General features: G+C 39.1%; 1 protein-coding gene across 3 annotated transcripts in view; it reads right to left on the bottom strand.

Annotated features, from left to right (window-relative positions):
• Positions 1-26966, bottom strand: part of CATSPERB (catsper channel auxiliary subunit beta) — a 196331-nt gene that overhangs the window by 91398 nt on the left and 77967 nt on the right. For all 3 annotated transcript variants that reach the window (XM_017857906.1, XM_017857907.1, XM_017857908.1), the window contains 7 exons: positions 25839-25934; positions 25581-25699; positions 23971-24003; positions 16375-16441; positions 6261-6307; positions 4935-5084; positions 1779-1937 (listed from right to left, as the gene is read on the bottom strand). In XM_017857906.1, coding sequence (XP_017713395.1) covers positions 1779-1937; positions 4935-5084; positions 6261-6307; positions 16375-16441; positions 23971-24003; positions 25581-25699; positions 25839-25934 — 671 coding nt within the window. The remainder of the gene's footprint in view (positions 1-1778; positions 1938-4934; positions 5085-6260; positions 6308-16374; positions 16442-23970; positions 24004-25580; positions 25700-25838; positions 25935-26966) is intronic.

Raw genomic sequence — 26966 nt, forward strand, 5'->3', positions numbered from 1 at the left:
CCCCTGGACCAACCCACTGGCCCTTTCACTGGCCTAAAGAATTCCCCTCTGGAGGACACTACAACTGCAGGGCCCCTTCTTCACCTCTATCCAGCAGGAAGTAGCTAGAGCTGTCATTGGCCAATTCCCAACAGCAGTTGGGGTGTCCTGTTTAGAGGGGGGATTGAGAGGTGAAGCCAGTTGGACTTCCTGGTTTGAGTGGGGATTTGGAGAACTTTTCTGTCTAGCTAGAGGATTGTAAACACACCAATCAGCGCTCTATGTCTAGCTAAAGGTTTGTAAACGCACCAAGCAGCACTCTGTAAAAACGTACCAATCAGCACTCTGTGTCTAGCTAAAGGTTTGTAAATGCACCAATCAGCACTCTGTGTCTAACTAAAGGATTGTAAACGCACCAACCAGCACTCTGTAAAATGGACCAATCAGCACTCTGTAAAACGGACCAATCAGCACTCTGTAAAATGGACCAATCAGCAGGACATGGGTGGAGTCAAATAAGGGAATAAAAGCTGGCCACCTGAGCCGGCAGCAGCGACCCACTCGGGTCCCCTTCCATGCTGTGGAAGTTTTGTTCTTTCGCTGTTCACAATAAATCTTGCTGCTGCTAACTCTTTGGGTCCACACTGTCTTTACAAGCTGTAACACCATGAGGGTCTGTGGCTTCATTCCTGAAGTCAGCAAGACCACAAACTCACTGGGAGGAACAAACAACTCCGGACATGCCACCTTTAAGAGCTGTAACACTCACTGTGAAGGTCTGCAGCTTTACTCCTGAAGTCAGCAAGACCACACACCTACTGGAAGGAACTCTGGACACATCTGAACATCTGAAGGGACAAACTCCGGACACACCATCACCACAAGGGTCCGTGGCTTCATTCTTGAAGTCAGCGAGACCAAGCACCCACCGGAAGGAACCAATTCCAGACACAATGATTATAAGTTTTCCGAGGCCTTCCCAGCCATGCAGAACTGTGAGTCAATTAAACCTCTTTTCTTTATAAATTACCCAGTCTCGGACAGTTCTTTATAGCAGTGTGAGAATGGACTAATACATAACCATTTAGTGTGAAAAACTAAAATATGGAAGAGAGTTTTAAGAAGACCTAGAAACAGGGTATCATCTTTACAAATCTCTAAATTTTGCACATAATATAGATAGTTGAGAAACAGAATTAGTTCCTTCTTTGGAAGTCATTGCAGTACTTTCTTAGTTCCAAAGTTTTGCTTAATGTTTCATAATCTGTGGCCCTTACTTTTTTAAACTGTTAGATGCTCCATAGATGGTATAACTACTCCTTTACCAAGCTTTCAGTGTACTGATACAGAACTGATTGAAGGAGCAGCCAGAGGGTGGAAAAAGCTACCAGAAGGAACTTAAAGAACAACAGAGTCAGAAAGTCAAGCTCAGACAAAATCAAACAGAAAAAGGCAAACATTAAATGCTGGAAACACCAGTTAGAAATACACTTTTGATGAGGTTAGTGGCAAAATCTAAGTAATTCAGAGCTGGAAAGACATGTATAGTAATTGGCAACATTCAAGATAACTCTGATGTACCCATGGCTCATTTTCATCAGCCAATGAACTACCTGAAAGGTAAAAACTGATAATAGACACCAAGCTTAGTATACAATAAATAGTCAATAAATATTGTCTTCCCTCCCACTGCCATCTCTAGGTCATCAGAGAAGTTCTGTTCTTAATGTACAGCCATACAGCATACAGTAGGTGGATGATTTAACTCTAACACAGACTGAAGTTTCATGTGTACGCACCTGATTGCCATAAACATACAAAAAGTGGCTTCGGGGATGAAATACCATTCCAACAGGAGAAGAGAATGATGGAGGAAACCGAAAAATTGGAAATTTTGATTGTGCACTTGGTTCATTATTTCTCAGGATGCTCACAGAGACAACAGCAGTTTTCTTAACCTAGGTAAACAAAGAATGAGCATGTCATAAGAATTTTGCCATTATTATTAGTCTGTGTTACAATTTTTAGAATTTCCTGTTACTTGCATTTTTATTAAGAGAGAGATACACTCACTAACACAACATAGAACTAGAAGGATTAACAGTAATTGTTATCTCTTTACTCCACTACTCTGGCCCCTGCCACACACCCATTTTATAGTTGTTGAAAATGAAGTTTAGGAAATTAAATAATTTGTTGAAAGTTCTATAATTAACAGCAAAGAGAGGTTTATTATAGAATCACTGCTGAACTTGGTAGACAGACTCCAAAGCCCATGCTTATGACTAGCATGCCAAAAGTATGGATGCCTAAGCCACACCCCAGTTCTATTCAACCATGATTTTAAAGGGGATAAGAATACGACAGCTCAGGCCAGGCACAGTCTTCAGCTTAAAATTATCTTTATATAAAAGTGGTTTGTAATCTCAGCACTTTGGAGGCCTACACGAGAGGACTGCTTGAGCCTAGGAATTTGAGAACAGCCTGGTCAACAAAGTGAGACCCAACTGCATAAAAAAAATTAAAAATTAGCCAGGCACGGTGGCATGCACCTGTAGTCCCAGCTACTAATCAGGCCAAGGCAGAGGATCGCTTGAGCCAGGAGTTAGAGTCTATGGTGAGCTATGATCACACCACTGTACTCCAGCCTGAGTGACAGAGTGAGACCGTCTCAAAAGAAAAAAAAGAGATATGAAACCTCAAAATATGCTACTTTTGGCCAGGCACAGTGGCTTACGCCTATAATCCCAGCACTTTGGGAGGCCGAGCTGGGTGGATCACTTGAGGCCAGGAGTTCGAGGTCAGCCTGGACAAAATGGCGAAAACCTGTCTCTACTAAAAATACACAAATTAGCCGGCGTGGTGGCACACACCTGTAATTTCTGTTACTTGGGAGGCTGAGGTGAGAGAATCTCTTGAACCTGGGAGGCAGAGGTTGTAGTGAGCCAAGATTGCTCCACTGTACTCCAGCCTGGGTGACAGGGACTCTGTCTCAAAACAAAAAAATGCCACTTTTATATAAAGATAATTTTAAGCTGAAGACTGTTGAGATTCAACAGATGCAGAGAAAAAACTTTGGGGCCTCTGGTGTCTGACTAAAAGCAGGAACTGCTAGGAAATGAGGCTGACAGAAATTCTTCTTTGGGGCAGATCTACTCCCAGAAGGAAGAATGCAAATAAAACCTGTCCCAAATCCCTTCTCCAGAGGAGTTTTATAGCCCTGAAGGAGAAGGAAAGACCACTCATACCTAGATTTTCAAACATTATCAAAATCATTCATATCTCCTGGCCAGGTGCTGTGGCTCATGCTTGCAATTCCAGCACTTTGGGAGGCCAACGTGGGTGGATCACCTGAGGTCAGGAGTTCAAGACCAGCCTGGCCAACATAACAAAACCCCATCTCTACTAAAAAATACAAAAATTGGCCAGGTGTGGTGGCGGGCACCTGTAATCCCAGCTACTTGGGAGGCTATGGTAGGAGAATCGCTTGAGCCTGGGAGGCAGAGGTTGCAGTGAGCTGAGGTTGTAGTGAGCTGAGATTGCACCACTGCACTCCAGCCTGGGCAGCAGAGTGAGACCCCATCTCAAAAAAGCCCCAAAGAACAAACAAACAAACAAAAAATCGTATCTCCTATTTGCTGTCATGAAAACCCATTTATCTTTTTTTTTTTTTCAAAAAAAGCAATTTGTGTTTCTATAAATGATTTTCTCCCTCTCCCCTTCACCTATTAAGATGGTACCTAACCTCCAAATTTTAACCTCATCACTGAGTTTCCCATGTGTGCACACTGCACATGTAAATAAACTGTTTTCTCCTATTAATCTTTTTTTTTTTTTTTTTGGTTTAATTTGCAAGGCTCCAGTCATTGAACATAAGAAGGTGGAGGGAAGAGTTTTTTCATTCCCTACAATCTTGATGATAGGGGCTGAACTTATGGTTTTATTTGTTTGTTTGTTTGTTTTCTCAGACTGGGTTTTGCTCTGTCACCTCACCTGGAGTGCTAGAGTGCAGTAGTTCCTCACCGTGGTCTTGAAGTCCTGGCCTCAAGCCTCCTGCCTCAGCCTCCCGAATTGCTGGGATTACGGGCATGAACCATCAGAACTGTCAGTTTATGTGTTTTTTAATGGCTCCAAGAAGAATTCTAATTCACAGGTAAGGTTAAGGACGTTTGGAAGAAAAAAATATAGATCTGTGGCAATTAATTCCATTTTTTTCTGTTTAATTAACCATTTTATGGAATCTTAAATTTATATAGAAAAATCCCAGCTTATATTCTTTAGAGAATTAGCAAGGGAGAATCACTATGCACACAGCATCACGTTTTCCATTTTCATCAAAATGAATGACAATCAGGCAAGAAATCTCTAAAGTGTCAAGCTATATTATAGATCTTAAATAATTTTGCTGTAGCCAATTTTATTAGGTTCTATTGCCAGACATAACAAGAACTTGAAAATAACTTTCGCTAAGGTAAATTTTATTGTTGTCATGTCAAGATAAATTCCCTCTGGGATATAAGGCCTACCTTGTTATGGAAGAGGAAAACTCCCGTACCATGCTCTTGGTCAACAAGAAATGTTAGCACTCTTGGAATACTTTTCATTCCTTTAAAATGTAAGGTAAGCAGGGTACCNATTTTTTTCTGTTTAATTAACCATTTTATGGAATCTTAAATTTATATAGAAAAATCCCAGCTTATATTCTTTAGAGAATTAGCAAGGGAGAATCACTATGCACACAGCATCACGTTTTCCATTTTCATCAAAATGAATGACAATCAGGCAAGAAATCTCTAAAGTGTCAAGCTATATTATAGATCTTAAATAATTTTGCTGTAGCCAATTTTATTAGGTTCTATTGCCAGACATAACAAGAACTTGAAAATAACTTTCGCTAAGGTAAATTTTTATTGTTGTCATGTCAAGATAAATTCCCTCTGGGATATAAGGCCTACCTTGTTATGGAAGAGGAAAACTCCCGTACCATGCTCTTGGTCAACAAGAAATGTTAGCACTCTTGGAATACTTTTCATTCCTTTAAAAATGTAAGGTAAGCAGGGTACCCATTCAAGAAATGGTTCCTGACTATAAAAACAAGAACTTGACTATAAAAAAAAAAAAGAAGGGAAAATTAATGCTGTTTTGAAATATAAGTTCTAATTCTCTTAGTGAAACTAGCCCAATTGTTCATAGAACTAATACTTACAGTTTTTTTTTAACAAACAGAAATTAACCCTCCCTCCCTGGTCTTAAAATCCACTGGTCTTTAAACTCCTGGTCTTAAAACCTACATTTGTCTCATCTGAATTCCTTCTTTAGGAAATTGACCCTCAGGCAAGAAACTTGACCCTTAGGCAAGGAACTGAAACTCAACAGATCACCACATCCAGATAATGAGAAGTCAGACTCCTCATCCATCATGATTGCTTCCTTACCCATCTCTAATTCCTGTTTTCCTACCTTCCTTTCTGTGTAAATTCCCCAATTTTACTCAGAGAGACAGGCTTGAGATTTTTATCTCCCATTCTCCTTGGCTGCAGCACCCGATTAAAGCCTTCTTCCCTGGCAATACTTGTTGACTCAGTGATTGGCAGTCTATACAGCAAGCAGCAGGACCTAGACTGAATCCCTGGTGTTTTAGTAACAGTAGGAAAATAAATTAACAACCATTGTGTTGCTCTGACTGATCACAATTGTTTCTTTTTTTTAAATCCTTAATGTGACTGGGTTTGGTGGCTCACGCCTGTAACCCCAGCACTTTGGGAGGTTGAGAGGGGTGGATCATGAGGTCAAAAGATCAAGACCATCCTGGCCAACATGGTGAAACCCCATCTCTACTGAAAATACAAAAATTAGCTGGACATGGTGGAGTGCACCTGTAGTCCCAGCTACTTGGGGTGCTAAGGCAGGAGAATCGCTTGAACCTGGGAGACAGAGGTTGCAGTGAGCCAAGATTATGCCACTGCACTCCAGCCTGGAGACACAGTGAGACTCTGTCTCAAAAAAAAAAAATTCTTAATATCTGTGCCTCTCTTCTGAGGGATATGAGCCCAGAAAACATTGCAATGCATCTCTTTCTGGTACAAATTGTTTTTCTAAAATCATTGCTTAGGTCCTGATTAACATAATTAGGTAAGTACTACTAAACCCAAGTAGAAACACCCCTGGGAGCAAAGAGTGACTGTGAAGCCTTTCAGTCTGTAGGATTTTTTAGATTAATCACAATCCATGAAGTCATGTACAACAAAATTTCTTAACTTATAAAATATTCGATATCATACCTCACTTAGGGTTCTGTTTCTCTCAAAGGTGACTGTAACATAATCAACTATAAAATAAACACAAGGGTACAGGAATTATGAGCACATCTGTATTTCTAAAACTGGAAGGGTTAGTCTTAATAGTCATCATGAAAATCATAGAAGTTATTTTTGCAAGTAAACTTATGGTAAATGAAAATAATAATAAAAGTTATGTATCATCAAGTAATGTATACTTGAATCTAATTTTCTTATCCCTATTGCAAGTGTACCTATTGTCTCAGATTTAAGTTAGAATTTTTTTTTGTTTTAGGTCATTAACTTATATAAAGCAAACTTATCTTTATATTTTGGTCTAGTTTTATTTTATGTCATTTTATTAAATCTAGTTATAACTGAGTATCTTAGATTCAAAATGCATTTTAAAACTTTTTTTATTCCTTTCTTGATTTTTGCCTTTAAAACATACTTTGGAACTTTGTTTCCCTCCCTTCCCATCTGACACTCCCTTGCACTGCTGACTTATCTAATTATGTGCTTGCTTAGAAGTTCCAGGGGCTAATTTTGAAACAAATCAGACATGGAGAGTCAGTTGTAAAATTCCAGAGATTACCTCAAGGAGGTTAGTCTACAACCTGGCCATCATGAAGATGACACCAGCCTATGCTCCAGGTGGACCATAATTCAAGACAGCCACTGGGACAAAACACACAGACCTTGTACCCAGCATCATTCCTGCATGTCTTCCACCCCAAGTTCCCCCTTCTAAACTCCTCTCCCCAGCCTAAAGTTTGGAATGGTCTTTTAAAGGCATGAGCCTGGCCACTCTCCCAACTGCTGGGTTTTGGAATAAAAGTCACTTTCCTTTCACTGCATCTCATCCTTGTTCATTTGGCTTTATATGTGGCAAGCAGCCAAGCTTGCATTCATTACAAATTTGGTAGTCCCTTTAGGGAGTCTGCATTTTGAGTGGTCTAGTCTGTCAACCTAGTTTGCAGCGAGTGGGTGAATTGGCTGCAGCAGTGTGCCAGAGCTTTCCTCTTCATGCTACCGGATGGGAAAAGAGTTGCTCATGAATACTAGCTGCTGCTGGCAAGCTGACCCTGCAGCTGGGGCTCTGGGCATTTTCCTGGCAGCTCCTGAGATACTTTTGTCTCAGGCAATCTTCCTTCTCTCCCTGTCATGGCGTTAGCTGCCTACTACACTTTGCTGGTGTAGGGTAAGTTACATGTGAAGAAGTTGACAGACTTCAGAACTGGATAAGTCAACTGGAATGCACCCAATTCTCCTCTGTCTCTTCTGTGGTAACACTTGAGCTCTGCTCCATTTGGACATAGCTGCTTGTGACACTGTCTGGGCAGGTACACTATCTTTATCTGTGGCATCACTTGAGCTTTGTTCTGTTTTGACCTAGCTGCTCATGGGGCCATCTGAAGTTGAGACAAGGTTTCAGGACTTTTATCCAGTCCCCTTGATGGGGAATCAGCCTGGGAGTGTACCATCTGAATCTGTAACTGTGTATGTATGTGATCTACATTTGGGCCCTTATCTACTTGCAACTTTCTTTTCTTCTTTCTCTACCCTTTAAGGCAGCGTGTATAAGCCCCCCACTCAATCTAGGGATCCAACCCTGAAGTAGAACAACTTCTGTCACCCTGGCTCTTGGCTGGGTTGCTCTGTATTGGACCCCAAAGTACTTCTCAGAGCTGTGCCAAATCTTACGGGGGAAAGAAGCATGTGAATTCTTCTGTAGGTTATCTAAATGGGCCTGTATCCCACTTACGGTTTTCAATGCTATTTGTCGGAAATACCTGGGATAAATGTTGAAACAGTCCCAACTCCAATTCTTTTGCCCTTTGTCCTTTCTGTCCACTTGTTTTGCCATCTCAATTGTTGCCCTTCCATTACTGCTTACTGGGATTGCAGCAGGACCTGGACTTAGATTAAGGTGGATATGCTAAAAAAAAAAAAGGCTGTACTGGTCATTGCCAGTCATTAGCCTGTTGGGGAAACTAATTCTTTGACACATTTGGCTCTCCCAACTGTGTGGCAAAATTTACACAGGCATGCCTATTGGGACAATGAATGGTACCATCAACACTGGTTGTGTAAAGTAAGGAGAATTCGCCCAATTCCTGGCAATCTAGTTGAAGGGAATTATTGATACAGAGGCAAAAGCAAGGCATCAATCGAGGCTGCTCCTCTGCTCACTAGAGGCCCCTGATTTTGGGACTCCAGCTGGTTACGTATTATGGTCCATTTCTGTGCACATTTTAAACTGATGGGCAAATTATAGCAAAAAAAAAAAAAAAAAAAAAAAATCAGAGCTCACATGGTTAATTTGCAACTGTAAAGTTAATCAGCGTTCTAAAGCTATCTTCTCTTTTTTTCCTGCCTGCCTTGAATATGCTTTGAATCTGCTTTTACTAAGCTGTGGTGCTGAGATAGGACTCATTATTTATGTTCTAACTGAAATGTAAACATTGGAAACTCATTTGGAATGGAAGAAAAACAGGATAAAAGAGACTTTTAAAAACTGAACTGCCACATGAAATTTAAAGTAGTTTCTTCTAATTCTGTAAGGAATGTCAATGGTATGGAACCAAAAAAGAGCCCATATAGCCAAGACAATCCTAAGCAAAAAGAACAAAGCTGGAGGCATCATGCTACCTGACTTCAAACTATACTTCAAGTCTACAGTAATCAATACAGCATGGTACTTGTACCAAAACAGACATCTAGACCAATGGAACATAACAAAGACCTCAGAAATAACACCACACATCTACAACTATCTCCTCTTTGAAAACCTGAGAAAACAAGCAATGGGGAAAAGAATTCCCTATTTAATAAATGGTGCTGGGAAAACTGGCTAGCCATATGCAGAAAACTGAAACTGAACCCCTTCCCCACACCTTATAGAAAAATTAACTCAAGATGGATTAAAGGCTTAAATGTAAAACCCAAAGCCATAAAAATCCTAGAAGAAAACCTAGGCAATACCATGCAGGACATAGGCATGGGCAAAGACTTCATGATGAAAACACCAAAATCAATTGTAACAAAAGCCAAAATTGACAAACAGGAGCTAATTACACTAAAGAGCTTCTGCACAGCAAAATAAACTATCATTACAGTGAACAGACAACCTACAGAACAGGAGAATATTTTTGTAATCTACCCATCTGACAAAGGGCTAATATCCAGAATCTACAAGGAACTTAAACAAATTTGCAAGAAAAAAAACAAACAACCCCATCAAAAAGGGGGCAAAGGATATGAACAGACACTTCTCAAAATAAGACATTTATGCAGCCAACAAACATCTGAAAAAAGAGTGCAACATCACTAATTGTTAAAGAAATGCAAATCAAAATCACAATGAAATACCATCTTACACCAGTCAGAATGGCGATTATTAAAAAACCAAGAAACAATAGATGCTGGCAAGGCTGTGGAGAAATAGGAACGCTTTTATACTGTTGGTGGGAATGTAAATTAGTTCAGCCATTGTGGAGACAGTGTGGCTATTCCTCAAGGATCTAGAACCAGAAATGCCATTTGACCCAGCAATCCCATTACTGGGTATATACTCAAAGGAAAATAAATCATTCTACTATACAGACACATGCACATTTGGGCCCTTATCTACTTGCTACTTTATTGCAGCACTAGTTACAATAGCAAAGACACGCAACCAACCCAAATACCCATCAATGATAGATGGGATAAAGAAAATGGGTACATACACACCACGGAATACTATGCAGCCCTAAAAAGGAATGAGATCATGTCCTTTGCAGGGACATGGATGAAGCTGGAAGCCATAATCCTCAGCAAACTAGCACAGGAACAGAAGAAAACCAAACACCACATGTTCTTACTTGTAAGTGGGAGTTGAACAATGAGAACACATGGACACAGGGAAGGGAACAACACACAACAGGGCCAGTTAGTGGGTGGGGGGCAAGGGAAGAGAGAGCATTAGGACAAATAGCTAATGCATGTGGGGTTTAAGACTTAGATGACAGTTGATAGATGCAGCAAACCACCATGGCACATATGTATCTATGTAACAAGCCTACACGTTCTGCATTTGTATCTTGGAACTTAAAGTAAAATAAAAATAAAAATAAAAAACAAAACTGAACTGCCATAGAGACTGCTTTACTCAAATTTTGGTCCATCGCTTTTCTTGGATTACCTACTAAGGCAAACAAAGTTCAGCCATGTGAACAGATTCCAATTTTGTCACAAAAATAATTCAGATCCAGCTATCTTGTATAAAATGATGAGATTATATTGCTATCTTATGGCTAGAATTTGAAGGTAAAAGTTATTGGNCATGGATGAAGCTGGAAGCCATAATCCTCAGCAAACTAGCACAGGAACAGAAGAAAACCAAACACCACATGTTCTTACTTGTAAGTGGGAGTTGAACAATGAGAACACATGGACACAGGGAAGGGAACAACACACAACAGGGCCAGTTAGTGGGTGGGGGGCAAGGGAAGAGAGAGCATTAGGACAAATAGCTAATGCATGTGGGGTTTAAGACTTAGATGACAGTTGATAGATGCAGCAAACCACCATGGCACATATGTATCTATGTAACAAGCCTACACGTTCTGCATTTGTATCTTGGAACTTAAAGTAAAATAAAATAAAATAAAAAACAAAACTGAACTGCCATAGAGACTGCTTTACTCAAATTTTGGTCCATCGCTTTTCTTGGATTACCTACTAAGGCAAACAAAGTTCAGCCATGTGAACAGATTCCAATTTTGTCACAAAAATAATTCAGATCCAGCTATCTTGTATAAAATGATGAGATTATATTGCTATCTTATGGCTAGAATTTGAAGGTAAAAGTTATTGGATATTTGTGTGTGCATATACATGTTTAGATATGTTTATGTGATATTGATATATTATGTGATGTGTCATATCTGGCACACTACCAAGCTGGCTTATAAGTAAATGAGTACTCATAAATGAAATCCAAAAGCTCTTCAAGTTCACATGAATCTTTGATAAATAAAACTGGTTTTAAATATGATTAATAAAATTAACATAGAAATGTCTTCAGAAGTGTCAGTATACATTTTTGTCTGAGTTTACTGATTAGATATGTTTTGTATTTGCCTCTGCTAGATATATTAAGCTGTCTGGATTTGGCATAAAAGTTATAAGGCTATAAACCCAGCCAAAAGCAGAATGATCTTTGTTTGTATGATTTTTTTGATACATAAGACTAATTTAATATTGGTGGTTCAATGAAAACAGCCAAATCTTCTAAGTTGTCAGCAAAATGCCCATGTGTTTAACTTTGAGGTTCTTAGGTGAACCCCTGATGTTTACAAGCTTTAAAAATGGTTAACAGGAAAATAACTTTAAATAATGACTAGTGCTAATATCTTAGTTTTCAAAAGTAATCTAGATTAATGATTAAAAATGAAAAAATCAAATACATATAAATGGGGTAAATGCTTGCAGGTAAACTTTTTATGAAATTTAAAATCTTAAAATTATTTGGGATGCTCATTTTGATGTCTGGGTCATTTCCAACTAAAAAAGGGTTATGATGTGGGAAAACATGTTTATAAAACTTGTAGAATTATTTCATCTATAAAATGTTAACATCTGATAAACAGTTCAGGATTTCTTGCTTCCTAAGCTTTCACTAAAGTTTAAAGTTATTAAAATAAAATACTAGTTAATATATAATTCCATAAGTTGTGTTCTTATTAACATAACTTTTGTATGAGAAAATATCTTATATGGTAAATTTCTGTCCTAAAGTAAAATGGTTGTTTAGGAAAGAGGTAATACAGGACAAGATAGAAAGTCTAAGCATGCCATAGATGGCCTGTGTCATAAGCCATATCCATGGATGGCCTATGTCAGATGTAAGATTTTACATCTTATCAAGATAATTTCTATGTTGTCTTTATTAGATTTTTGATAGCTTAAAAAACCTGAGATTTAAAAGGGTTAAGGTTCTTACAGCCACATAACCTTCTACATCGCCCTTAAAGTCTTTTGATTATTACTTTGATTAAATGAATAACTATTATTTTACAATGACCTATCCTTCTATTTTGACCAAATGTTTTGAGCCTTTTAACGTCTTTCACAAACGTCCTCAAAATCAAATCCTAAATTAAGTCTCTGACTTATTTCTTGGGCTCATCAAAGCTATAAAAATTAATCAATGCAAGTATGTAAATCTTTTTATGGTTTCCAGTCAGGTCATAGACTCCAGTATCACCATCTCCAGCTTCTTGAAAAGGTCCTTAACAGGTGCTATTAACTAATCCATGTGCTGTTAAGTTACAGGACTTTAACTCCTAGATGGACATATCTCATCTAAAGAAGATGCTGCCTCTGCCAGTATCTGATACCAATCTCAAGTCAACCAAAACCTTATCTTTAGACCCAGACAAAGGTGACAATCAAAGTATACTGCCTTAATAGGACACAGGACAAGCCTGTATTAAAAAACATTAAGATTCATTTACTAATTTTGCCCCATCTGAATTAATATAATTTATTCTGTGCCTTAATTCTAAATAATTTAAATGTTTAGCTACCTGTGAGCTTCCTTTCCTGTCATTCTCAGAATGAGGCAAGGCTTATAACCATTTTGTTTGAAATGTTGCTAATTATGTTTTACTTTACCTCCAAAACTGAAACTATCCAGTCCTTCCAGGCCCAGGGACTATTGCAGAAGAGGTGGTCATGTGAAATTATAAGGGCTGGTTTTGAGGCATAAACTTAGTTCAGAACCTCCAAATCAAGGACAGGCACACAGATGCCTAAACAGCTAAACAAAATGCTTGTGTTTTGTATAACTAATTGCTACAAGCTAAGATTATAGTAGCCCAATGCATAAAATATATACATAAGTCAATTTTATAACTTTGTTTTTTGGCTTTTAGATTTTAGCTCTTATGCTGCTTACAAGGAATTTTAAGGGTTAATGAGTGCCTGCCCACCTCCATTATAATCTGGCCTGAAATGTTTAATTGGCTATAAGTCTTTTGACTCTAAGTTCCTTGGCTGTAGGTGTCCCACTGGAGGGCATGATGGACCTGGGACAGGTAGTCACACCACCCCAGCATTAGTATGGGACAAAGTAAAACCTGGCCATTGATACTGCCTCTGGCATATCTTTATCAAAAAAGAGGAAATATAAACCAAAAAATAAAATACTGAGTCCCCTACCAACTAAACAAATCCTCCCCCTTGGCCAAGGGAACCCCAAGAAAAACCCTTAAAAACTTAATTCCCAGCCATGATGGGATGGAAAGTCAGGCATGCCTCATTATATTCCCTCTGTTTTATGATTTAGACACTACAATTAATCACTATTAATTATCATAAGACTGACAGAACAGGTCTTTATGGCAATAAGCTATCAAATGATAAACAGGACCTAAGCTCATACCAGACAAGGATTAAGTCTCCCCCCAAGGTAAACAGAGTCATATGTTACACGCATGTTCATTCAATATGCATGTGTCAGGACCACTTTCATAAATATTCATAGGTCTTCCTATAACTTGTTCAATTCATACATTTAGCCAATCTTTCATCATGTCCCCACAGGACCTCTGAGTATGATGGACAATGGAAAACAAACTTACTTTCTTATTGATATGGGGGGCTATATATTCTACAGTTAACATCTGCCTATCCTCTGATTCAAAAAAGAATATGATGGTTGCAGGAATGTCAGGGCAAAAACTGTGACTCACCCCTTCCTACAACTTGTAGATTGTCATCTTGGAGACCACAATGACAGGAAAAACTAAAGAGATGAACCACACTCTAAAAAAATTGCATTGCCAAAATATATCAAGAAAGTAATTTGACTTGGGATTAATTTTTCCCATTGCCTTACTCTGAGTCAAGGTAACACCCCAAAGTGGGAGCAGGTTGAGCCCTTTTGAGATTGTTTATGGGAGACCCTCCCTGGGAGTCCCACCTTTAGACGTAATAAATGAATTAAGAATTAAACAATACATACACCAGTTAGGGCAGACATTACTAACCATGCATCAGTTTGCTGCTTCCAGGTCCTCATACCCTAGGGGCGAGCCCCTTCACCCTTTCCACCAAGAGTTAAGGTACTGCTAAAAAGTCTTGGAAAAAAACAAGGACCTGACTGGCAGCTACCCAAAAATGGATGGGCCTTATGATGCACTGCTGACCATGCATTCATCTGTCAAATTGGCTGGAATTAAACCTGGATACATCACACTCAGGTGAAGGCTCATCCTCAACCTGATACTTCAGACAACCAGCCTGCCTGTTCATGTGTGCCAAGAAAAGACCTAAAACTGTATTAAAGGAAAAAAAATCACACAGATAAGTACTATCTTTTTCTTAACACGAACTTCTTAACAAGTTTTGTAGTCATGAGTACATTATTTATCTCTGCTGAAACTAACCTTTTTGCTGAATGGGCACAAATGGTAGCTTCCCTCCAGAATAGAACAGACTGCTGGGTCTGTGGGGAATTGCCCTTTCTTCCACTGCAGGCTTGCCATGGTGCATGCAAGCCACCAACCTATGTACTTGGAGTAACTTCTATACCTGGTATGGGGCACTTCACCCATTTCCCTTTCATGGCCATAACTCATCTCATCATAAGCCTCATGAATTTCCTACTTGCCAGGAAATCAGGAAACATGTTTTTCAACTAAGTCGCGAGCAGGTCAATGTCATCTTCACCTTGGGATATGCTGTACACAATGGTGTCAGATGGCTGACAGAGGTACAAATACAGGTAATAGGTCAAGCACCACTATGCACTGAACACCACAACCACAGCACACCTCAAACTAACACCTGTAACATGGGATGGTTACCTCCCCAGCAATGTAATCAGACTCTTCAACTGACTAGGAATTATATGGCTGGGGTAGCAAAACAGCTCCTTCTCACATGGAGCCAACCCTTCCCTCTGGGACTGGCTATGGGCCTGTGGCACTCACAGTTGGCCCTTCCTACCCTTTGATTGGACTGGCAGATGCATCTGGGAGTACCCTTACCTACCAGGATGAATCCTGTTCCATGTAGATTCTGCCTGCCAAGTGGAAAAGCACAGATGCCAGACACCACTGTAAAAAATGGGCATCCTGGTGGTTTTACCCACTAGCCATCTTTCTCCCCCAGGCAGTGATCATAGATGTAGAATTACAAGTAGAGGCCCTGGCTAAGCATATGGCTGCTGCCTTTAATAACACCCACCATGCCATCTCTCTTCTTAGTGAAGAAACTTCCAGATTAGGCAAGTGACCTTACAAAACTATATGGCTGTAGATATCCTGACTGCAGCCTAAAGCGGCACTAATGTATTAAGACTGTTGTCTATATATACTACATTATTCTCACAATATAACCTAAGCCATGCATGCATTGGATACTCATATTCTGCTATAGATGCCTTCTCCCAATAACGGATTGGTTTAGTCAGCCCCTTAGTGCATGGAAGACTTTCATATATAGCACAGTTTTGCTCATTGTCCTCTTCAGCTGCTGTGGATTTTATTGCTGTTGTATACTCTGCACAAGGATACAGGAAAGATGTTCTCAGAAACTCCTATGTCCCTGCACCATAACGCTCCCGCAAATTCCTACTGCAAGTCTAGGAACTTGAGAATATTTCCAGCTCCAGGTGGACAAATTCCATTCTGGTACCTCCTAACTATGGCCCTTCTCAGCAGGAAGTAGCCAGATCGACTATGCCACCCATTTTCCATAGAAATGGAATGGAATTTCACAATGGAAATTTGCAACTGAGTGGCTTAGGTTAAAAATGCATTTTTGAAACTGTTTTTTCCTTTCTTGTTTTTAGCCTTGAAACATAGTTTGAAATTCTTGGTTTCCACCCGACACTCCCTTGCACTGCTGGCTTATCTAATTATGTGCTTGCTTAGAAGTTCCAGGGTCTAAATTTGAGACAAATCAGACATGGAGACTCAGCTGTGAAATTCCAGAGATTACCTCAAGGAGGTGAGTCTACAACCTGGCCATCTTAAAAGACCATTCCAAAGGCTGAGCTTGCATTCAGTTACTCATATATGTAAAAGTCTTTTAATACAGTATATCTTTAACCAAAATTTACCTTCAAAGTGCTCTCTGTTAGCAAAACATCTTTCATTATACCACAATTTTCCTTTCACATAGTCAACCTACATGAATAAATAAAAATATCACTTAGCCAATATGTAGACTTAAGATATCTTAAGATATAAGATAGAAAAAACTAAAAAATTTCAAAGTTTGATAGTTCAGGAATGTGAGGCAAATAAAGAGACAAAAATTGTATGCAAATAAAATGAAAGATTGTAGAATGAGGACAAGAAACAGGAATATACATTTTGAACAATGCACAAAAAAGGCATAAAAAGAAAAGAAATCACACATGAATTAGCGTATGTTAATGGAGGATGCCCTTGTCTATGAACTGTCTTTCAGAAGCTACCAGAAGTCATTAGTCTTTCAGCACAGTTACAATGGGTCACATGTTTATCTTTTATCCTTATTAGTGGCAGCTGGGTTTAAGGAGCATTCCCAGAAGCCTGACAGCAGCAAGAAGCAACAGGAAAAAGGTTTTGAAAATTGGTCATGAGAGAGAAGCTTCAAATATATTGAATATGTTGGATATAAATGTTGGATATTAATTAAATGCAACAGCTTGAGATTATTTTATTATAGGAAGATTCTGACCTTCAAATTTCTGTTGGGACATAAGAAAGACTTTCTTACATTTTTATAGACCAATAATATAATCTGTATGATTTGTGTGCAGAAGCCTTTGCTGATTTCTAATGATAAAACTTGAACACATGAGGAGACACTTCTTTTTTTTTTTTTTTTTAATTGAGAAGGAGTCTTACTCTGTTGCCCAGGCTGGAGTACAGTAGCACAATCTTGGCTCACTACAACCTCTGCTTCTCAGGTTCAAGTGATTCTCCTCGCCTTAGCCTCCTGAGTAGCTGGGATTATTAGCCACCATGCCAGGCTAATTTTTTTTTTTTTTTTTTTTTTTGTATTTTAGTAGAGACGGGGTTTCACCATTGTTGGCCAGGCTGGTCTTGAACTCCTGACCTCAAGTGATCCACCCACCTCGGCCTCCTAAAGTGCTGGCATTATGGGTGTGAGCCACCACACTGACAGAGGAGTCACTTTATTTATTGATTGATTGATATGGGGTCCTGGCTCTGTCACCCAGGCTAGAGTGCAGTGGCATGATCATAGCTCACTCCAGCCTCAAACTCTTCAGCTTAGCAAACCTCCCGCCTCAGCCTCCCAAATAGCTGGGACCACAGGTGTGCAGCACCATGCCTGGGTAATTTTTAAATTTTTTGAGGGAAAGGAGTCTCACTGTATTGCCCAGGCTGGTCTAGAACTCCTGAACTTAAGCAATTCTCCTGCTTTGGCTTTGTAAAGCACTGGGGCTATAGGCATGAGCCACTGTGCCTGGCTCCCAGTGAATTTTTTTAAGTATCTACATTGTGCCATGTACGGTGCTGAAATTTTTCATATGTAATGTTATTTGATCACCTCATTTCTAAGAGGTAGATATTGTTAGACTCATTTTAAAATGACGAAATTGAGGTCCAGAGAGTTATACAACTTGTTCAAAGTTTTATGTTACATGGCTGGTAAGTTAGTCCAAAATTTGAATCCAATCTGCCTTCATTTATTCACCCATTGACTCAATAAATATTCGTCGAGACTGCCTATATGCAAGGCCGTGTGGTAACTTATCAGGATACAATAGTAAATAAGATAGACCTTGACCGGAACCTAAAATCTTGTGAGGCTAGTCTGGGGGCTCAACAGACAAAATAGGGTGATAATGATTGGAATCTGTGCTGAGAACTTGGACTGTGCACAGGAGGAGCACCTTGGTGGTCAGGGAGGGATTTCTGAAGAATAAGTTGAAATTCTCTAAGTGAAATAGGAGGAAGGAGTGCATGCTAAGAAGACAAAACATGTTATACAAAGGAGGTGAGGTGTGAGAAATGTTAGCGCATTCAGGGAAGGTGAGTGGTTTAGCATGGCCAGGCAGATGGCTGCAGGTAGGGGCAGGATGGCTGCAGGTAGAGGCAGGAACACTCAGGCTGAAGCATTAAGCATTTTGTGTGTCACAAGAATTTTAATTTTATCCTGAAAGAAGTGATCCATATTCCTTGCTGTTGCCACTAAACAGATTTTGGTGGATAACTAACAGATTTTATCTCATGTCAAACCCCCAATTTAGGGATCTTATACTTCCTATTACCTTTGCCTGGAAATGCTCTGTCAAAATAATTATTCCAAGTCACTCAAGTTTCTGCTTAAATTTCATCTCTTTGAAAAGGCCTGCTTTAATCACCCTATTTAAAATAGAATATTATCTTCCCCTCACTCTTTCTCTTACTCTGCTTTAATTTCAACAAGCACTTAATACTATCTAAAATCACATTATGTATTTGTTTGTGTATTTTTTAATGGTCTAACCCCCTCAGTAGAATGTTAAGCTACATGAAAGTAGGGACTTTTGTCTTGTTCACTATAGAATCCTCCTTGTCTGAATAAGCATTGAATATAGGAAGTGCTCAACAAATATTTGTTGAATGGATGAGATTTACTGAATGAATAAATCATTAAGTATTCACTCGTTCAGTTACCTGCCTAAACACCCACATATATCTCATTCTGAATACCTTTGCTTCAATCATTAGTAAAAGAGGTCTTATTTAAAGATAGATCCTTATACCCTTAAAAATAATTTCACTTGGCCAGGCGCGGTGGCTCACGCCTGTAATCCCAGCACTGTGGGAGGCCGAGGCGGGCGGATCATGAGGTCAGGAGATGGAGACCATCCTGGCTAACACGGTGAAACCCTGTCTCTACTAAAAATAAATAAATAAATAAATAAATAAATAAATAAATAAATAAATAAAATTAGCCAGACGTGGCAGTGGGTGCGTGTAGTCCCAGCTACTCAGGAGACTGAGGCAGGAGAATGGCGTGAACCCGGGAGGCGGAGCTTGCAGTGAGCCGAGATTGCACCACTGCACTCCAGCCTGGGCGGCAGAGCAAGACTCCATCTCAAAATAAATAAATAAATAAATAATAATTTCACTTTTCCCCTTTCCTCCACTCCCCAATCCCAGCACCTCTCTCTACCTTCGGAACACGGTATTTCCCCTCTCCCTCATCACTATCAACCATCCCTGAGTTTTACTAAGATATTTTAGTTTAATAGGACTTATTATAATATCCTTGCTAATTGTAAAAATTTCCATGAAGGGCAATTCGTGATTTTTTTTTTTTTTTTTTTTNCCGGCCAATTCGTGATTTTTAAAAAAATATTGCATAAGCATTTATCCCTTGATCTTCCAGTCAAGTTCTAGGATGTATTGTATCTACATGTCTGGACACATAAAATTTCTAGGTACAAAATTATTCATGGCAGCATTGTTTGTAATAGCAAAATATTGGGAAATTACCCAAGCATCCAGCAATGGATGATAATTTAAATAAACTGTGGTTAGTTCATACAATGGAATACTTGTAGCTGTAAAAAAGAAACAAAAAAAGAAAAGAAAAAGAGGCTATTCTCCATTTACTAATATGGATTTTTTTCTATGATAATTATTGATAAGTGAAGAAAATAATTCAGCATAAATACATATATTTATAGTATAATAAAAGGAAGAAAAGCATATATATATATATATTCCTAATTATTTGAATTTCCATTAGAAAACACTGAAAAGATATAAAATAAAAAATGATTACCTGTAAGGGACAAGGAAAAATCAGGGTGAATATACAGAGAGGTGGGATAGAGACTTTTCAGTCTATATCTTTTTGTAACTTTTTTAGTTTTTAACTATGTGAATGTATTAGCTATTTGAACAGCATAACTTTTAGGTGTTGAAAATTCTCATTTCCCTTGCAACATGTCCTTTCTTGCTATAGGCTGTATGGGAGGGAGGTGGGGACTTTGGGAGGTGATAAGGTGAATGGAATTAGTACCCTTATTTGATGTGGGAGTGATTCAGTGAATCGAATTAGTGCTTTTATAAAAGAGAACCCAGGGAGTCCCTTGCCCCCTGCCATGTGAGGACACAGTGAACACATGGCTGTCTATGAACCAGGAAGGCAGCCCTCACCAGACACTGAATCTGCCTGCACCTTTATCTTGGACTGTCCAGGCTCCAGAACTGTGAGAAATAAATTTCTGTTGTGTATAAGCCACCCAGTCTATGGTAATTTTGTTATAGCAGCCCACATTGGCTAATGTGTCTCTGTTCAAAAATCCTTATCTAGGCTGGGCACGGTGACTCATGCCTGTAATCCCAGCACTCTGAGAGGCCAAGGTGGGTGGATCACTCAAGGTCAGGAGTTTGAGGCCAGCCTGGCTAACATGGTGAAACCCTATCTTTACTAAAAATACAAAAATTAGTTGGGCATGGTAACACACACTTGTAATCCCAGCTACTCAAGAGACTGAGGCAGGAGAATCGCTTGAACCCAGGAGGTGGAGGTTGCACTGAGCTGAGATTGCCACTGCACTCCAGCTTGGGCAACAGAGGGAGACTGTCTCAAAAAAAAAAAAAAAAAAAAAATCATTATCTAGTACTACATTTTAATTTATATGAATAGACAGAAAACACACGAATAAATATGAGATAAAATGAGAGAAACAGTCAAGCATTTCTCATCACTAGTCCTCTCCTTGTTTTCTTCCCCTTTTTTGAAATGTCTGTTCTTTTTCATTTGTTTTATTAAAGTTCTTTCTTGAGTATTTTCTTTAGTTGGGATAACCAGGTCGTATACTTTCTTAATCTGAAAGATGAATAATCTCTTGGCTGGAAATAGAAATTCTGGACTTTGGTTCCTTTGTGTTAAATAGACTGTAGATGTTGATTTCATGGTCTTCAAGCTTCTACTGTTGTGTACATAAAATCTAATACCATTGAGGTATATTTTGCTTTTGCTCTTTCTGTTTGGATACTTGTAATATTTCCCCCTTAACCTTAAAATTGAGGAATATTCCTTGGATATGCCTACATTTTTTCAGTGCTCCCTGGAATTTAGTGGATTATAATATATAGCTTTGGAACTTTCTTAATCTCAGTTAATGTTCTTCTTTTTTGTTGTTGTTGTTATTGCCTGTCTTATATCTGTTCCTTTTTAAATTTGTCTGAAAACTCTTTTGCTCACCTGTTAGCCCTTCTGGATCTCTCCTCAAAGGCTCACTTTTGCCGTCCATAGCCCTCTGGGCTGCCATGCCACCACCTTGGAAACGGAAGAGGCTCCCCTCTTTCCAGGTCTCCTTCAGCCTGCCTACCTCAGGCACAGGGAGAATGCAGCCCTCCAGGTAGGCCTATCTCCAGCCTCACCCTCAGCCACACTCCCAAAGCTGAGAGAACCCTTCCCTAGGAGTTCGTGGAGCTCTGCCAGTCAGACTCCCTCCAGAATCCTTCACCTTCCAGTCCTCTACTCCCCGCTCCGTGTTGCCAAGCACTTTGTTCTTAGGTGACCCAAGAGTGAGGTAATGGCATGCCAGATCTCCTCAGCGAGATTCCTCGAAGCAGGCTTCCAGTGACCCCAGCAGCCTTTTGACTTAGCAGGGCAGGTAGGCTGAAGATGAAAGCTAAACGGAGTTAAAGGTCACAGTCTCCTCCGTCCATTTATTTTACTTTTTGTGTGATTCTTCTTTAGGTATAACTTTCTAAAATATTTATTAGCTTTTCTTCAGTTTCCTATAATGTTCCTTTCCACTTATTGTAATTGCTGAGATATTTGGATTTATTTCTACTGTTCTACCTCGTAGTTTTTCTATTCTTTTACCTTTATCTCTCCTCTCCTTTCTTCCTTTTTGTAGAATAGATGGGTTGTTCTTTAATCTTGTTTTCCTTCCTCTGGAGGTTTGGAAGCTTTAGGTTATATTCTTCTTGTTTTATTTTAGTTTTTTGGTAATTATCCTTCAATTCTTAACATATATGCTGAATTACATATTTTTCTAACAAATTCTTAACTTATTTCCCATATTGGTTCTCCTTACAAAGGTCTTAAATGCTTTATTACCCACTGAAAACTATTGCCATTTCTCCTTATTATATTGTCTAGAGTTTTGGTTCCATCCAATTATTAAACACAAAATGTATAACTTATTTTTTATTTATTTAATTTTTATTTTTATTTTGAGACAGAGTCTAGCTCGGTCACCCAGACTGGAGTGCAGTGGTGTGATCTCAACTCACTGCAATCTCTGCCTTCTGGGTTCAAGCAATTCTCATGCCTCAGCCTCCCAAGTAGCTGGGATTACAGGCGTAAACCAACACATCTGTCTAATTTTTGTATTTTCTGCAGAGATGGGATTTCGTCATATTGGCCAGACTAGTCTATAACTCCTGACCTCAGGTGATCCACCTGCCTCAGCCTCCCAAAGTGCTGGGATTACAGGCGTGGGCTACCGCACCTGGCTATAACTTATTTTTTATACCAATTCCATTCTTTGAACACATATTTACTAAGTACATACCTTGTATCAGGTGCCATTCTAGACACTGGGATCTAGTAGCAAACAGCATAGACAGGGCTCCTGCTCTCCTAGGTCTTAGAACTTACATTCTAGTTTTCCTCATTGCTTCTGGCATCCTACTCCTTCATGGGAATTTCTGGATGGTAAGCCCTCCCAATGTCTTTAGGTGTGAACATTTTCTTTTCACTCTCATTCTTGAGTTATATAGTTTAGCTAAGTATGGAATTCTATTTTGATAGTTATTTTCCTCTGTTCTTTATAATACAAATCATTTTTGCCCATCTGGCTCTCTTAGTTCTCTGCTTTGCTTGTCCTCTGATTAGTATGACAATTAGTCAGTTCTACGTGCTTCCTGAGAAATAAATGCTCCTTTCTCACAGACAGTGTGAATGTGGGTGTATGTGCACATGCACATGTGCACACAGACTGGAGCCTGCCCAATACAAGATAAAGTGCAGGCAGATTCAGTGCCTGGTGAGGGCCACCTTCCTGGTTCATAGCCATCTGCTCACTCTATGAGGACAGAATAGGGAGGGCATATGGCAAATGGCTAGGAACACTCATGATTTCATTTGTGGTTTTCCAACCGAAGCATGCTTATATTCTGATGGGAATGACCTAGCCCATTAATCACAAAACTTGACATTTTAACATACAGGGGAGATAACTGATGGAACAAAATCCCCCAAAAGGCCAGAAGCAGACCAGTGACTAGATTATGTGACATTTTTGTGTAAGTTAGAAAAGATACCCCTCTCTCCAAGTAGGATAGACTTACGCCTGGGTAGATGGATTGGGGAGTAAAGTGTTAGCCAGACCCTAGCACCTACTGTCTTCAATCAAGTGCCCTTGTGCAGAATCTGAACTGAACAACCACAGCTAGCCTGGACATAGCATAGGAGACGAGGTGAGGGTGGCCTCTGAAACAGGGAGGAGCACTTCTTCCTTTGAAGCAGAGGAGGCGAGCACTGCTTAATGATTGCTACAAATATATATATAAATAATATATGCTACAAATTCATATATATTTAAATATATATTTTGTTTAAACTATAAATAATGTAGTAACTGGAATAACATATATTGTGAATTATTGACTTGCATCTCATCTCAAGTCACCAAGTAAACACATATCTTCTAACCAGCCCTGGGAAATGTCAAGCTTCTTACCCTTTCAAAACCACAAAAGTCTGCTCTGGAAAACTAGAAGAAAAGAAAAAACTTTAATATTTGCTTGCATATCAGAAGGCCTAACAAAACATAGCAATTTAAATTATACCAAAGGAAATAAACCATATACATTCCTTGAAAAAAATTATACCAAAATTATATGTTTTTTCTATCCTAGCAGTTAAGATAGCCAAACATTAAAAGCAGACTCTGATATAGTTTATACAATATCCTGGGAATTTCCCCATCAGTCTTTGCCTCATTTCATTATTTTATTAATTTACTTATACCTTAGTGTGATTCCAGAAGAAAACCATGCCTTTTAATGATTTAAATGGAAGAATTAAGAAGTATGCAAGTGGGCTGGGTACGGTGGCTCACACCTGTAATCCTAGCACTTTGGGAGGCTGAGGCAAGTGGACCACGAGGTCAGGAGTTCAAGACCAGCCTGGCCAACATGGTGAAACTCTGTCTCTTCTAAAAATACAAAAATTAACTGGGTGTGGTGGCACATGCCTGTAATCCCAGCTACTTGGGAGGCTGAGGCAGGAGAATTGTTTGAACCCAGGAGAAGGAGATTGCAGGGAGCTGAGATCACGCCACTGCGCTCCAGCCTGGCGACAGAGTGAGACTCAGTCTCAAAAAAAAAAAAAAAAAAAAAAAAAGGGGTCGGGCATATGCAAGTCTGCTGCCCCCTTGGGTTTAGGAAGGCACACCCTCAACCTATTATTTTCTCCTTTGCCACTCTGTTTCTTCTGCCCAGCCCAGAGTAGTCCGGAGATCAGGACTTACAATATACAATCCCTGTCTACTTCTCTGCACTTTGAATTTAAGCCATTGTAGCGTTCCTGGTTTCAGCTCTCTGTTTAAGCAATTATATAATAAGCATGCAAAAAACAAAACAAAACAAAACAAAACAACCCATATCCACTAGTCATCTGAGCAACAAATGGTACTTTCTCAGAGATGGTGAAGAAGGTTCAGGTATATGTGAATATTCTTATACCTGAAGAAAGATAATAATTACCACGTATAAGAAATATCTGCCTCTCAATCAATACCATTTCCCCTTCTTTACTTCCCTCTATCTTTTCTCCTGCTGATCCCAAGTCTTTATTGCTGGTCTCATCTCTGTTGTGGTAATTTTTGAGAGGTATTTGTTAACATGTTGAAGAATTTTATGATATATGCATATTAACAGTCTTCACCTAAACGTGTATTTCCCTTTGCTCAATCCCAACACTTACTTTTCACTTATGTTACTTTGTAATACTATATGTGGCTTTATAAATTACCTTAAAGCATTTGGGTAACATACATAGCTATAAATAAATGGATCAATCAATAGGTAGGTAGACAGATCTTTTCTACATGTATATATTTAAAACTTACTATAAATTCATACAGCAATAAAACTAGCACCATTTCCAAATTATATATTCAACACTACGAGGCAAAGGAAAAAGTTGCTGTATTATGCCTTTGTTTTTCGAACGAAAGAAGCATTTCAATTTTAAGGTACACCACACATAACTCAAGTATTAAATATTTCTTTTTGTGTCACAGAAGATATTTAAGGTTAGCTACTAGTTACAAAGCAATTTACATACCGATAAAATGTGGTGTGATGGATAACGAAGATCTTCACTTATAAAAAGGCCCAAAGAGGTGAGGATGACTAAAAAATGATTTGTTAAAACCATATCCACCAATGAAAGGTCTTCATGTTCTAAACCAAGAAATCATACCATGGATTAAAAATTAAGAAAAAAGTGAGCTCCTTAGTGAAGCAAAGACAATTTATAGATATTAATGAAATATTGATATAAGTAAAATGCTCAAGATGAAGGCAATGTTAGAGGAGTTACCTCCTTGAAGTTGGGAATTGATAACGCCTGTCATGTTAAACCATGTGGTATCAGAATAATGCCAGAATCCACAAAAGGTTATGCCTATGTAAACACCTGCCATGAAAGAAAAGGAAAATTAAAGCCAGGCAACTTTACAAGGTGAGTCACTCAATTGTATGGTGTCAGGCCTTCAGGGGCAAGAGCCCAGAGTCAGTTCCATCTTCCAACTTGTTGTCCTCTCTTGCCTCAACTCCCTCTCAGCACTTTGACTCTCACTTCCCCAAGCGTTGGAAAGATGAAGTAACTTCAAGTTACACCACATAATATTAGCCAACCATCTGATTGACTCCTAGAATGATTACTGCTGGGAATAATATGCCCTTAAAAATCAATCCTCTTAAGGTATTGGTTCATTCTCTTAAAGTATCTTCCAAATTGTACTGTATCTTTTTTTACATAGCAGGGCATCAGAATATGCCACCCCAAAATATGCTACTTTGGTTTAAGGATTTTTTTTTTGACCTGAAGGCAATTGAGAATCAATAAATGCAGTCTCTGCCCTCCCTTTATCTGCTTAAAAGCAAGCATAAATTGCCCCTTGTACCAGAAAAAAGAAAAAAAAAAAAAGAGCATTTTATCACTGGAGATAGGGAGCCCTTATCTGCCATTAGTTCCCCTATATATTTTCTAGTCACAACTTCCTTACAGCTAATTGTTCCTTGATTCCTAAATCCACTTCCTTTGTGAAAATGGTACATAATTTCCTGATTTAACCACTTGAGCTTCACTTCTTTTTTGTGAACTGCCATGCACATAAATAATAAAAAAAAATTTTTGTGCCTTTTATCCTGTTAATCTGTTATTTGGGCTGGGCATGGTGGCTCACACCTATAATCTCAGCACTTGGAGAGGCCAAGGCAGGAGGATCACTTGAGCCCAGTAGTTTGAGACCAGCCTGGGCAACATGGTATAACCCTGTCTCTACGAAAAATGCAAAATTAGCCTGGTGGTGCATGCCTGTAGTCCCAGCTACTCAGAAGGCTGAGGTGAGAGGATCGCTTGAGCTTGGGAGGTCAAGGCTGTAGTGAACTATGATCATGCGACTCCAGGCTGGAGACAAAGAGAGACCCTATCTCAAAAAAAAAA

This window comes from Rhinopithecus bieti, unplaced genomic scaffold (assembly GCF_001698545.2).
Source record: "Rhinopithecus bieti isolate Rb0 unplaced genomic scaffold, ASM169854v2 scaffold_41913, whole genome shotgun sequence".
Lineage (NCBI taxonomy): Eukaryota > Metazoa > Chordata > Mammalia > Primates > Cercopithecidae > Rhinopithecus > Rhinopithecus bieti.